The sequence below is a fragment of the Delphinus delphis genome, chromosome 4, assembly GCF_949987515.2.
Source record: "Delphinus delphis chromosome 4, mDelDel1.2, whole genome shotgun sequence".
NCBI lineage: Eukaryota > Metazoa > Chordata > Mammalia > Artiodactyla > Delphinidae > Delphinus > Delphinus delphis.
In genome coordinates, this window is record NC_082686.1 from 57,963,591 (window position 1) to 57,977,150 (window position 13,560).

At 44.4% G+C, this 13,560-nt stretch overlaps 2 protein-coding genes across 2 annotated transcripts in view; one reads left to right on the forward strand and one right to left on the reverse strand.

Annotated features, from left to right (window-relative positions):
• CD96 (CD96 molecule) overlaps window positions 1–13,560 on the forward strand; it is an 86,094-nt gene that overhangs the window by 23,292 nt on the left and 49,242 nt on the right. Inside the window, 2 exon segments of the mRNA XM_060010133.1 lie at window positions 1,374–1,587; window positions 5,372–5,427. Coding sequence (XP_059866116.1) covers window positions 1,374–1,587; window positions 5,372–5,427 — 270 coding nt within the window.
• ZBED2 (zinc finger BED-type containing 2) lies at window positions 11,118–11,725 on the reverse strand. Its single transcript, XM_060009878.1, is given in 2 exon segments — window positions 11,118–11,152; window positions 11,155–11,725. Coding segments are annotated over 2 exon segments (606 nt in total).

The following is a 13,560-nucleotide window of genomic DNA, read 5'->3' on the forward strand; positions in this document are numbered from 1 at the left end:
GACCCCTACTCATAATGATTCATCTGTTGTTTGGAGTTAGACCAGTGGTTTTCAGCCCCCGGTCCTCTGAGGACCTTTTAAAAAATGTGCCCTGGGATGAGACTGATCCCAGAACAACTCCAGTAGAACCTCCAGAGAAGAAGCTTGTGCATCAGAATGTGTTCAAAGCAACTCAGTTGAAAATATAGAGCTATACTGAAGGAGGATAAGGACATAGCCTTTCCTCTCTGCTTATGCCCCTGAAGAGTCCCCTTCTTACTAGGCCCTTAGTCAGCACATTTACTGACCCTGCCCAACACTGTGACATCTCCAGGACCTGGTCCATGAGATTCAGGCTAAGGCAAGAATAATGAAGGCTTTTTTTCATAGACCCACAAAAAGGTAATAGACTAGAGGAATCAAGTATTCCAGTTAAATTCTGATCTCCAAATTCAGATTAACATTTACAGCCTATTCCTTATGTGTCCTTTTTTGTGTGTGTGTGGTACGCGGGCCTCTCACTGGTGTGGCCTCTCCCGCTGCAGAGCACGGGCTCCTGACGCGCAGGTCCAGCGGCCACGGCCCACAGGCCCAGCCTCTCCACGGCACGTGGGATCCTCCCGGACTGGGGCACGAACCCGCGTCCCCTGCATCGGCAGGCGGACCCCCAACCACTGCACCACCAGGTAAGCCCCTTATGTGTCCTTTTTGAAGGTCACAATCACAGAAATAAGAGCAGAAGGACAGCAACTAGGCTGAGGTAAGGAGGTAAGGAGATACCAAAGACACAAAATTTAAGGAGGCACTCACTCTCAGGTGCCCACCCTGCACTTACAAGATCCTGGGAGTGACTGCTTCCTTAAATTTTGCATCCTAGGAGACTCTCTTTACCTCATTCTAGTCCTGGCTCCAAAGGGAGCTAAAATGAGACCTTTTCTAAAGGAATGCTGGAATGCTGGGAAGCGAGGATGACTGTGATCACCCAGTTTAGTGAAGATTTAATGAGTAAAACTGATACAGCCTCCTGAGCACATCTTAGCAGTAAGATTTCAGAACTTGAAATGAGAATTATGATCTGACATTAGCTCCCAGCGCTGTACCCCACCCCCAAATCCCACCCCCAATATGCAACTTATGGAAGGTTATGAAAGTCAAGTTTTAGTCAGAAGAGCAGCAAGTTTCTATTTGTGTTAAGAGAGAGTGACACAAATTTATGACTGAAAGTCAAGTGTCACGATACTTTCTCTAGTAACATACTCAGTATCTCTTAATTTCAATCCTTCATTCATTATCTCTATTGTTACAAGATACAAATGAATTACTGCGTGTGGGACACCTAGTCCAGAGCTGGCACAACTGAGTGCTCAAAGCTGGTAACCATTTTGTCTCATCAGGAGGATAATGGAACTCAGGAAACACTTCTCACCCAGTATCACCCCATCAGCAATTCCACGTTATTTAAAGACAGAGTCAAGCCAGGTACAGACTACAGCCTCTACCTCTCTCCAGTCCAAATCCAGGATGATGGCCGGAAGTTCCCTCGCTAGGCTGTAGTCAGGTCTGGCAAAATCTTCAGGCGCTCCACCACGGTCAGGGTTTTTGCTAAGAGTTTCTGTTCTCTGGACTCCCTGCCATCCTCCTGTCACTGTCTCCTGCTTTCTCTCCACTAAAGAGGAAGCACCCTGTTAGCGGGAGAGCAGCCACACAAGGGTCACTATTCTGGAGTTCTGTTTGCCTTGATAGTTGTCATTCTTGTTACGGCTGGGGATGAGGGTAGGAAGCTAAAGAATGATGGTTCAGTTGCCAAAGATCGGTCAGTTTCCTGGTGACCACTACCTTATGTGCAATTTTAATGTTTCCTGAGAATACTGGAAGTCTCTTTAATTATAATTAGGTCTAATTGCTTACTTGTCTAATTGCCTTAGTTGCTTTCTGGAGCAGAGTGGAATAAGGCCAGTGTGAGAAAAGGAAAATGATAAACACAGCTCCAAAGAAACTCTGCAGGAGTCCTCTCACCCCTACCAAGGCCAGCTGGGGTGAGAGACTGTCCAGCTTCTCCAGCCAAAGAACCTGCTGGGATGGCCCTCTGACCCTGCAATCACAGGAGAGTGGAGCTTAGGTGAAATATCCACTGTGGCCTCAAACAAATTGCAGAGACTCTGCAGGGTGTGAATTTAAGGGAAATGTGAAAATTCTATTTTGCTCAGTGATGCAAGGAAACATCAATAAACAGAAACCCTTGGCTTTGGATATTTTTCATTTTTGTGACTAAGAACTGTGTTTTTTAAAACATCATTTTTAAATGAAGGCAAAGAGAAAAACAGTGATGTGGATGAGCAATTAATTGTTTTTGAAAATGAGGTAAACAAAGAGAAAATAATTCACACCACCTAAGAGCATGGGCTGGTAGATTTTTTCTCAGTTGTCTGAATGATAGGGCAAGTGAAAAATCTTTGTTTTTACTTAGAATCTTATTGATTATTATTAGAGGTCACACAATTCAGTATTTTGAAGGAAATGCGAACCTTTTAGTTTATAAAGGTGGGAGGAGCTACAGCCAAAATGTATTTAGTTTGAAGTCGCTTGCTTATAGCTTCTCCTGTATCTCTTTCTCCAGCTCTCACTCTCGTCCTCCTGCCCTGCCTCCCTTTCTCCTTCCTTCCCTCCCTCTTTTCCCATCTCTCCTCAGGGATGGGCTAGGAAATAATCAGTTGCCCTTGATGGTCAGGTTCCTTATGGAGCCTAGACAATGCCCTGTGATGAGTTGGAAAGGCTGTTCATCTCTTTTATTGACATCACCATTCACTCACTTATGGGGTATAACTGTCTTAGCACAAACATGAAGCTGACTCATCTGGCCTGACTATTGGCAAATCGATGGAGGCAGCCATCCGGGGTGCGAAAAAAAATAATTCTGTGTTAGGCAAACTGTGTCCCATTTGGCCAAGAGTTTTTGTACCATAACTCCATCTAATTGCCTTGCCAACATTTAAACCATGTCCTGTATCTCTTTGCTGAATTAAAATACCTTCATCTTGGTCTGGAACGCTGTTTACTCTCTTACATCTCATCTTTATCACCCTGTCTCTACATCTCTCTGTCTCTATATTTCTGTTTTCTTCTTCTTTGAACTCCTTTCAGTGGATGCTCAAAAATATGAAACTCTGCCTGTTTGTTCATAGAATTAGATTTCTCCTGCTTCTGGGTCTTCTCCTTTAGCACATGGGCCAGCTGTGTTGTGTTTGGACAGTCTTTAATCTATTTGGGAGTGTCACCTGAGTGTATATCATAGTGATCCTGGCAGAGGTATACACATACCGTATTCAGGACCCACTCTGCGTGCCTGGGTGATTCCCCGAATAGAATAAACCAAAAACAAAAACATGAAAACCTTGAAATAAATATTCAAATGTTATCACTGAGCCATTCTATAAGCCCTAAGTCCAGTTTATTTCTTCTTCCAGAACACCTTCATTCTCTGGCAGACCAGGGATTAGAAGCTTCCCCTCTGCTACTTCCTGCATCCCTCTCACTAGCCTCCTTTGACTTTCCTTTCTTTAGTGGGGAGTCACCTGCCATCACAAGTTTGCTCTCCTGCATTCCTAAGCTCTAAACGTGATTGTCCTGAGCCCCCCAAAGAATCTGTCTCGCTCAGTCACCTCTGCAACTTTTAGTAATTGTTCTTGCTTTCAGGTCCTTCACTCTACTGGCATTTGTTGCTAATAGGAAATCAGAAATAGGCCTCCTCCCATAACCATTTTAGGTTGTATCTTGGTTTGGGTTCCCCTGAAAGAAAACTTTGAGACAAGGATTTGAATTAAATTAATTTATTTGAGAGGTAGTCCTAGAAAACATAGGACTGGGAAAATATGTCAAGGAAGGGAAGGAAGATAATAAAATGTACGTGATCAAGCCAGTTAGCACTAGGGTTTAGAGCTCATTCCCACTGGGAAACCCTGGGAGAATACCCATCAGAGTTATACCAAACAAAGATGAGGAAGCTGGGGTGTTAGCCACCAGCTCCCCACCTGTTGTCACCATTAACCCTCTGGGACTTCCAGTCTGCTCTACTTGTGGACTGAGTGTGTTTCCATAACCTCAGTAAATCTTCAGGAGAGGATCATATATATGCCCAGCAAGTGGCCTTCAGTAAGCAGAGGCTGAGTGCATGTAGCAGACACTGATGGCATCTGTGACAAGGGTCTTAATCTTTTTTCCACTGGTTCATAGAGGGCATTGTCTGCTATACTCAAGAACTTACTTGAGGGATTTCCCTGATAGCTCAGTGTTTAAGAATCTGCCTGCCAGTGCAGGGGACACGTGTTCGATCCCCGGTCTGGGAAGATCCCACATGCCGCGGAACAACTAAGCCCATGCGCCACAACTACTGAGCCTGTGCCCTAGAGCCCGTGAGCCACAGCTACTGAGCCCATGTGCCACAACTACTGAGCCCACTTGCCACAACCACTGAAGCCCACATGCCACAACCACTGAAGCCCGTGTGCCTAGAGCCTGTGCTCCGCAACAAGAGAAGCCACTGCAAAGAGAAGCCCATGCACCGCAACGAAGAGTAGCTCCCTCTCGCGGCAACTGGAGAAAGCCAGCACGCAGCAATGAAGACCCAACACAACCAAAAAAATAAATAAATAAAATAAAATAAATAAAAATTTTTTTAAAAAAAGAACTTACTTGAAGTCACTTCAGTTCAACATGATGTCCTCAATGTCTGTTTTATGCTGGGCACTTAAGTGCTAGAGATGGAGAGATGAATAAAGCATTCTGGCTCCAAGGCACTTACAATTTAGCGGGATAACAAAATCACTGCAATAGCCCCTGATCTTTCCTAGTACCAAACAACTAAATAAGAACCAGGTGTTCTTCCTGCCCCTTCAGGGACCTATAACTTGTGCTTTATTTCTAGGCCTTTGGACACATAGAACATTCCTCTCTTCTGTCTGCCCACTGCCTGCCCCTCCTCTCCCCCACATTCCTCCTTTCACCTGACTCACCCAGAGGCATCTTTCAGATATCAGATGTGGCCTCTTCCAAAAGCCTCTTCTTATTCCCTAAGGTTGAGTTAGAAGCTTTTCTCAAAAGCTTTCTTCAAATCCCACGTGTCCTTAATAGCAATACTTATATCAGTTCTATCAATTCTAATTTCTAGTTTATGTATCTGTATTTTCCATGAAAATGTAAATTTCTTGAAGATGATGAATATGATTTCTTCACCTTTGTTTCCTAGGCATCTAGTATACTGCTGGCACGCAGTGGGAGTTTAATAAATATCTGATGAGTTATGAATTTTTTACACACACACACACACACACACACTAGTGACCAGGTAGGGTATCATTCAGGGCCGCTAACTAACTGTGTTTTATTTGCCTTTAAGCTAAGCCAGAAATCTCCACGATTGTGGAAAATAATTCCGTGGGTGTCTTCGGAGAGGTGAGTCACGTTAAAGTTTTTGAAAATCTACAGCATAATTATGCCAGTGTGTGTCAGTTTGCATCATTGCTCAGAATGTTCCTCAGAGGACCTTATTCCAATTAATTTCTGGTGGGAATGAAGGAAAGCTGAGTTGACTCTAGAACCCAGATGGGAATCCTTATTTTCTGACTTAGGGCTCTCAGAACATGTTATCTTGTGATCCTTAGTCCTTAAGTTTCCTGGAAAAATTGTCTCAATTGTTTAAATTTCTGTTTAATAAATGTTGAAGTAGATAGTGAAAGAAAAGTAGGGCAGAAAGCAGTGTGAATCCTGTTGTAAGAATGAGGTTTTTGCTCATCCTTTGACGTTTAATTTGTTCTAATTCATTTCCTATACCAGCTTTCCTAGTGTTTTTATTTTTAAGTGACAAGAGGAAATGTACCCTTCTGAACTCATTCAGAGCCTGGCTATTTCTTAGGCAGTACAAGGAAGGGCAGGAGAAAAAGGAAATTAGAATAGGCCCCTCTGACTTCAAATTCTTGTAGGCAGTTCCCAGCCTCTAGTCTCTGGGATCTGGGCTTATTTCCCAGCTCTTCCTCTTGCTGGCTGTGACCTTGAACTAATTACTTCACACCTTTGTAGTCAGTTTTCCCATCTATATGAACGGGGTAAGGAGAGTATCAGCACGTTGTTGTTGTTTTTAGGAATTAAATGAAATAATCCATGGAAAATTCTTGGTATATTGTTTGTTATATATTAAGTGCTCAATAAGCATTTTGTTGTTATTACTACTAATGTGTGTTGATCAGCTGTCTTATGGCATTATGGCTTCATTGAAACTTTTCAAAATCCCAAGTAAAATAAATATTCTTCTTAATTCTCAAACATTTCCTGTTACATGGGATGAGAGAAAATTATATTCCAGTTTCTTCTAGCCCCAAGAACATTAAATAACTTATGATTTCTTGTCATGTTTTCACTGAATATCACTCATGTAATTTGACAGCTGCATTCAAATCATAGCTCAGGCTCTGTGGTGTGGTTTTAGATGAGTATATTATCCAAGTCTTTTGATTTTATGAATTAGTCTCTTAGATTAATTGTTATTATAGTCCCAAGTACATAGGAAAGGTTTCCATTTTTTTGTTCTGCCACAATTAATTTTCAAGTTTATTAGTGGACTGCATTTCAATACTTTAAGTAAAATAAATAATCTAATGATATAATGTTTGGTAGGTGTTTTGTTTCTTATCAGGATTTTTTTGTAGGTTCTTGGGCCAATGTTTATAGGTAACAAGGACTCAATCCAGATATAGAACCACAAGGTTGGATCCAAGAATTCCAGTTTAAAAAGAAAAGGACTTTGTCTTATGTGTCATCAGATTTTCTCTTCTGTACCCATGCTTCCCTGGGCAGTGACTAGAAAAACCAGAGAACTTTCCTTCCTGGGGAATTAGTTGGAATTAGTTGGTGTGGAATCACCAACTCCACATAACCAGCTACAGGACACAGCTCGTCCGTGGATCCTTTAAGACCTTGACAAACGTTGGTAATTCCTCACTCTGATATTCTTATAATCCCAATTATATTTTTAATAACTTATTAACTCTTCAAAGCCCTTTCACATGCTTTTATCACGTGATGCTCCCAATAAGCCTCTGAAATAGGTAGAACATCTTGTTATTTCACAGATGAGAAATCGGGGCCTGGAGAGTCTAAGCCACTGGCTGAGCCACTAATGAAGGGCAGAGGTGGGATGAGAATTTAGCATGCCTGTACCCAGGCAGGATGGCCTAACGGAAGGAGATCATGCTTTAGGGGCAGATAGAACTAAGGTCAAATCCTAATTCAACCGCCTACTAGCAACATAGCCTCATCTAGTAGTTAAGCTCTATGAGTCCCAACTAACTCATCTCCAAAACTGGGATCATAATCAACATTACACAGGGTTCTTAGGTGCATTGGATTTATGCGCAGTAATGGAGTACGCAGCACAGAGTGGATGTCTCAGAAATGTTTCTTCCCTTCCCACTACTTATCACTCACTCTCTTTCACTTCTTCCTTCCTCTGCATGAATATTCATAAATCTGCTATGTGATTGATTCTCAGAGACAGTGGGAGTTAATGAAAAAACACAACAAGATAGGTTGTAGAATCTGATAAACCTGGGTCTGAATTCTCCTCCTTCACTATTAACTCTGGACCTTGGACCAGATTAGATTAGATTAGATTAGATTCCTCATCAATGAACAGGGACAATGATACCAACCTCACAATGGTGACATAAGGACCAAATGAGAGACCTGTATGCAAACTATCTACTATCTGGCAACCATTAGGGCTCAGTAATGGTAATTTCCTATCCTCTTCCCTTCATCTCTTAAAAATTAACCAAGTCAACATGCATGTATTGATGCTTACTAGGCGCTACATGTTCACTGCACCAGCAGCCCTAAGTGTTAGAACAATAGGGGTTTGGTCAGCTGTGAACTGTGTCTTCCAGTGTTGCTAGTTAAAATTACAAAGCTTATGGTTAATTTAGCTTTCCTGTAGAATAGAAAAGCCCCCAGATTATTCTATCAATGATGTCTTTCAGGCTTAGACATGCAAGGGATGTCCACGGAGAGTGTCACCCCTATGGATGTCGTGTTCTTGCGTGTTTCCAAGGGCTCGGCTTTGCCAGGGCTCCAGCATGGCACACAGCCTCACCTCCACAGCTCCATGGAAAGAAAGAGTCTTTAACGTAAACTTCAGGGCCCCCCATGTAGCAGCTTTTTGCTCTAGAGCAAGAGACGCTGGGCCGAAGAGTCCCTCGGCCACAGCCCCTGGCCTTCTATACCCCTTACTCTGGTGATGCAGCAAAAGAAAGCACAGGAGAGATACACGAAAACTCTAGTTTACTCAACAGGGCGGTCTTTCCACGAGCCACATGTGTGTCTTTTTCCTGCCTGTGCTTTTACTAGATCATCTCCGTGGGTCCTGTCCTTGTCACCCTCTATTACGTTTTATAAAATTTAGGAAAAAAACTAAAAAAACAAAACAAACAAAAAACAAAACTATCTCACGTGTGAAACGTAGGAAACAAAAGCAGGTGGGATTGAAATGCCTAAAAAGGAAGAGAGGTTAAAATAATAAGACCCATGGAAAAAAGTCACTGTAATCTAAAAGCAAAACGTCAGAGTTTAGCAGGACATCTCCAGTAGCTATTTACAGAATTTGATTGTTTCTGTTTATTTAATTTTGGTTTTGCAAAGCCTGAGTTTTGTGCATTCCTTGACCTTCTTAAGCTCCATTTCCTGTGTGTGTGCGTGTGTGTGTGTGTGTGTGTGTGTGTTTAAGATTAGATATTGCAACCTTTTTTTCCCCTCATAGCATCTTTTGTAGCACATTAAGATTCTGAGTCCAAATCTCCCGCCGTGTGACTCCCAGCCGCCATCATCATTTGCAGCAGTGAGCCCCTGAGCCCCTGAGCTTTCACCACAGATGGAAAGGGTCCTAAAAGGGGCATCACACCCCTGGGGGGAAACCATAAGGAAAGTGAAAGCTTTAATATCAGGCAGGTTTCTAGAAAAAAGGGGATTGCAGGACTGCAATGCAGCCTGGGTTTTTCACAAGCCTGGTGTTTGGACTTGTGTCTTTTCACAAACAGCTCACAGGGAAGACAGATCTGACTGTTAGAGCTGCTGACATGTCTAAGAACAGCAGTAAAAAGGAGCCACATAGGTGGGGACCGAATAAGGCAAGACACCATTATTATACCAGGATCTTGTCTGCTTTAGGGACATGGCTGTCTACGAGATGAAATGCTGGCTTTGTCTCCTCTTGTCTTCCCCCGCTCTCACCATGCCCTCTTCCCCACTCCCAATGCAGTTTTGTTTTGTTTTGTTTGGTTTTTTTTGCGGTACGCGGGCCTCTCACTGTTGTGGCCTCTCCCGTTGTGGAGCACAGGCTCCGGACGCGCAGGCTCAGCAGCCATGGCTCACGGACCCAGCCGCTCTGCGGCATGTGGGATCTTCCCGGACCAGGGCACGAACCCGTGTCCCCTGCATCGGCAGGCGGACTCTCAACCACTGCGCCAACAGGGAAGCCCCCAATGCAGTTTTAAAAATAAGTAATAGGTTCTACAGGAATCATCCGAAACAAGTCAGCTCCAGCACAAAGGCCAGAGTAGTTTCTAGTTTGATTTTATTCTACTCCTGAGTTAATATTTTAAGCATATCCTCAGCAGCCCAGGGCATTTTCCTCTCCATATGGACTGCTGGATCCCTTTTCTCAAAGCATCTCTAAATATTTAAAGATGAACAGCTCTTAAAAAATCGGAGAACAAGGCATTGGCATGCAGTTAGTATCTTAAAGAGGAATATAATCTGAAACCTACTGCTCAAATGAATGAGTGGTCTGTGTGGTATGCGGGGACAAAACAGAAGCTACTTAACTCATTAAAATTGACCTCAGAAGCTAAGAACATGTTCTCTGTCCTTCACTCTCTCAGACAGTCAAGGTCTCCTACCTTTCCATGGTGAATTTTCTCTAGGGAACTGTCTCTCTTATCTTCACATTTCTTCTCTATCCCTGTTTCTTTTTTGGTTTTCTGCCTCTGTTCTTTATTTCTCCTAATATACCCCAATCTCTCCACCTTTTTCTTTTTCTTTCTGAGGTTCTTTCATCTCTTCCTCACATACTCCTCCTTTAACAGAGCTTAAAATGAAATCAAATTATGCTTTAATATATATCCTTTATTCTTTTTTTTTTTTTTTTTTTTTTTTAGCGGTACGCAGGCCTCTCACTGCTGTGGCCTCTCCCGTTGTGGAGCACAGGCTCCGGACGCACAGGCTCAGTGGCCATGGCTCACGAGCCCAGCCACTCCGTGGCCTGTGGGATCCTCCCGGACCGGGGCACGAACCCGTGTCGCCTGCATCGGCAAGCGGACTCTCAACCACTACGCCACCAGGGAAGCCCAATATCCTCTATTCTTAATGTTTAATTCAAGTGAGTTGAAAAGTCTTTACTTTTCTCTGTGCTAATTATGCATTAATTACTTATGTGTTAGATTGTGAGAGAGACTTACAGGATTCAGACAGGCTATATTGATGAAACAGCTTTAATATAAGCACGGCAATGATGGGAGAAAGATATACATCAGAAGGGTCTGGAGATCTCAGGCTCAGGTTTCTTTGTCCTTCCACTGCTGGGTCCCACAGAACAAGCTTTGTATCCAGTTCTCAAATCAACACCAGCATGTGTGCAAACACCTCTCTCCCAGGAAGCCTAATCTGTGTTCATGGTGGGCTCTCAAGAGTGAGCTGGTCGCATAGGCATATTCCAGCCACCCAACCAGCCTCAACCATCAAAACCTTCAATTCCACCAAAACCAAGTGCTAGGCATAAATCCCATTATTTTCACTCATCAGTGCTGACAGGCTGGTACATTCTGCTCCCAAATAACCCACAATACCCATGGTGGCGAACCGACATTTCTCTTTAGTTAGTATGTTTTAAACTTTTGGTGAATACAGCTCTAAGGAACCTTATAGACAAGCATTTGGCCAATTCAGACCTGCTGAGATTAACCACACTATGCTCTCTTTCTGTTAAAAACAAAATCCCACTAAGCCACTTTGCTATATACTAGAGCTGGAACTAAAATGGCCTTCTTTGCTGCGGGTCTGAAGTCAGTGTTCTCAGAATAGAATCCCCCAAGCCCCGTTTAAACAAAATGGAAGGGATAAGCTGCTGTGGGCTGTCTTTTTCCCTCTGGCAGGCCTTCTTCTCAGCCCTCACCTTCCGCCTCATCTCCAGGATGGCCCTTTCCACCTCGTCCAGGGCTCGCTCTCTCCTTTCCACTGCCCTCTCCCTCCTAAGTGCCTCCTTTTTTCTTTGGCTGGCCTGCTCCAGGATCCTGGCCCAGTCGCCCTCAATGCCTGTGGGGAGCTGCGGCCCTTGAAGCCTGGGGGCCTGGCACTGCCCGGCCTGACCATGGCCACCCTTCTCCAGCTCCTCTTTGTGCATGCTTTTCAGATGCTTCCACAGGGCTGTGGTGCCCACGTTAACCCCAGGGCCACGTCCCACCTGCCCGCCACACAGGCGGCAGGTGGTGTATGGGTTGGGGTGGTGTCCAGCACAGGCAGGGGCCAGGGGGAAATACTCCCAGGCCTCGGAAAACCAAGTCCCCTTGTTGTGGGGCATCGGGGTGGGTGTGGTACCCGCAAAAGGGCCGACCGGTCCTCCCGTCTCACTGATCTCGTCCTCCTTCACTTCTAAGTCCCCTTTTGCCTTTATCCTGGTTCCCTCTCCTTCCTCCTCTTCCCGCCTCATCCTGTCTCTTCTTTACAGCTTTCCTTTCCAAAAATCTCTAAGGCTAAAAGTGTACTTGGCAAGGGACTGTGGTGACTTGGGGATTTGCAATAATGGTCAAAGGCCGGCCACACCTGGGTGGTGTGATGTTCCCTTTCTGCTTCACTGGAGAGTAAGGGTGCATCAGAGCCAAGCAAAATGGCCCGGAGGCCCTCCTGTACATTCCCTCCATGACCTGGATACATACTGATCCCTCCTTGGCTGGCCCAGAAGACAAAACAAATTAGTGCAACAAATACAAAGCTCTTGAGTGAGCTCAGTGTTCTCTACATCAACCAGCAACACGGGTGTTTTTGAATATTGAACATTTTAGGTTTCTCTCTTGATTCTCCTCCTGGCTGCTTCCGCTGTTTCTGTGCTCCTGGCGATCGATCCAATGCGTTCTGGAAGCAGGAGGAGAAGCCTCAGGGTTCAGGCTGTTCAGGAGCCCCAGGGCTGGGGCCTCACTGGGTCTCCCTCAGCGTGGGTAGAAGCGAAGCATAGACAGATGCTGATGTCGGAGACTCGCGTTTCCTCAGAACGGATGCAGCAGGCTGTCCGGAGGCTACAAAGTCTGCCAGGGTCTGGGAAATAAAGTTCTCAATGTGAGGTTAGCTTGTCCCTAGGGAGGTCCCTCTGGGGCTGGGATTCTAGGAAGTCCACACAGCAGGCTTAGCTGTTTTCAGTGGGAGGAGCTGGCATGCCCGAAGGAGAGAGAGGTGGAGCGAATCTCCACAGACCTGGTTGTGCCTGGGTGTCCTCGGCAAGCAGCTCACCATCCTCCACCTTCCCAGGCACCATCGCCTGCAAAGCCAACAGCTGATGAGAACTTCCTGACAGCAACTTAGTCCAGGTGTTTGGCTTATTTTAAGAGGTACCTCATTTTAAGAATAAATAAACAAAGGGAAAATTGTAGTATATGTTAAAAACAGCCTGACTTCTCTCTCCTTTCTTGGGTCATTTCTTAAGTGATTGAGAGCTTATTCGTTAAGCTTTGCAACCTTGAACAGTTAGGAAGCACCTCCCAGCCACAAGTGGGTACTTAACAGGCAAGCAAGGCTCTGGACTGGTCTCTGATGGCTCCGGTGCAGGGTGAGCACTCCTGCTGCCTTAGAAGGCTGTTAGCTGACTCCTATCCCTGGGAGGAGGGCACCTCCAGTTCCTGTTCCCTCCCACTTCCAGGGAAGCCTGGTTTCCAAGTGGGTGTGTCCCTGCCTGTAGGGTTTTTCTGCAACAAATGCAAAACTTTTCTCCGCCCCCCTCCACCACTGAAGAAAGTTGTCCCTGGCAAATATCATGTAGTAAAACAGTAAGTTGAGCACCTACAAGTCTTAGTTCTGTTTCCAGAAGACTAGATCACCTGTCAAGCAAAGAAGGAGATTTAAGAGGGGGAATGGGTGACATACAGGCAGAAAAACCACATGCCTCAAGAATATCTGTGGTTTCAAATATTTTGTCCAATTGTCAGACCATGAGTCTCCATTTTTGGTTGGAAACTATTGATGTTGTAAATACAGTCAGTAGAAAAGCCAGAGAACTTGCAGAAAGGGGAAGATTAAGTGAAAGCACTCCCCCCCCCAATTTAGAGAAATATAGCAAATTTGGGGTTGCTTTTTATTATATTATGTAACTAGAATTGGAAAAGCTGAAATATGTTGGCTTCTACTCTCAATTGGAATGAAATAAAGGTATAATCAACTTAAGCAAAAAATATGTATTTCAGATAGGTAGATAGATAGATAGATAGATTTAGGAAGGAAGACCTACCAAGAGGAGACAGGCACATTTTAAAGAAGGTGTCCATGGGAGAAAAAAAT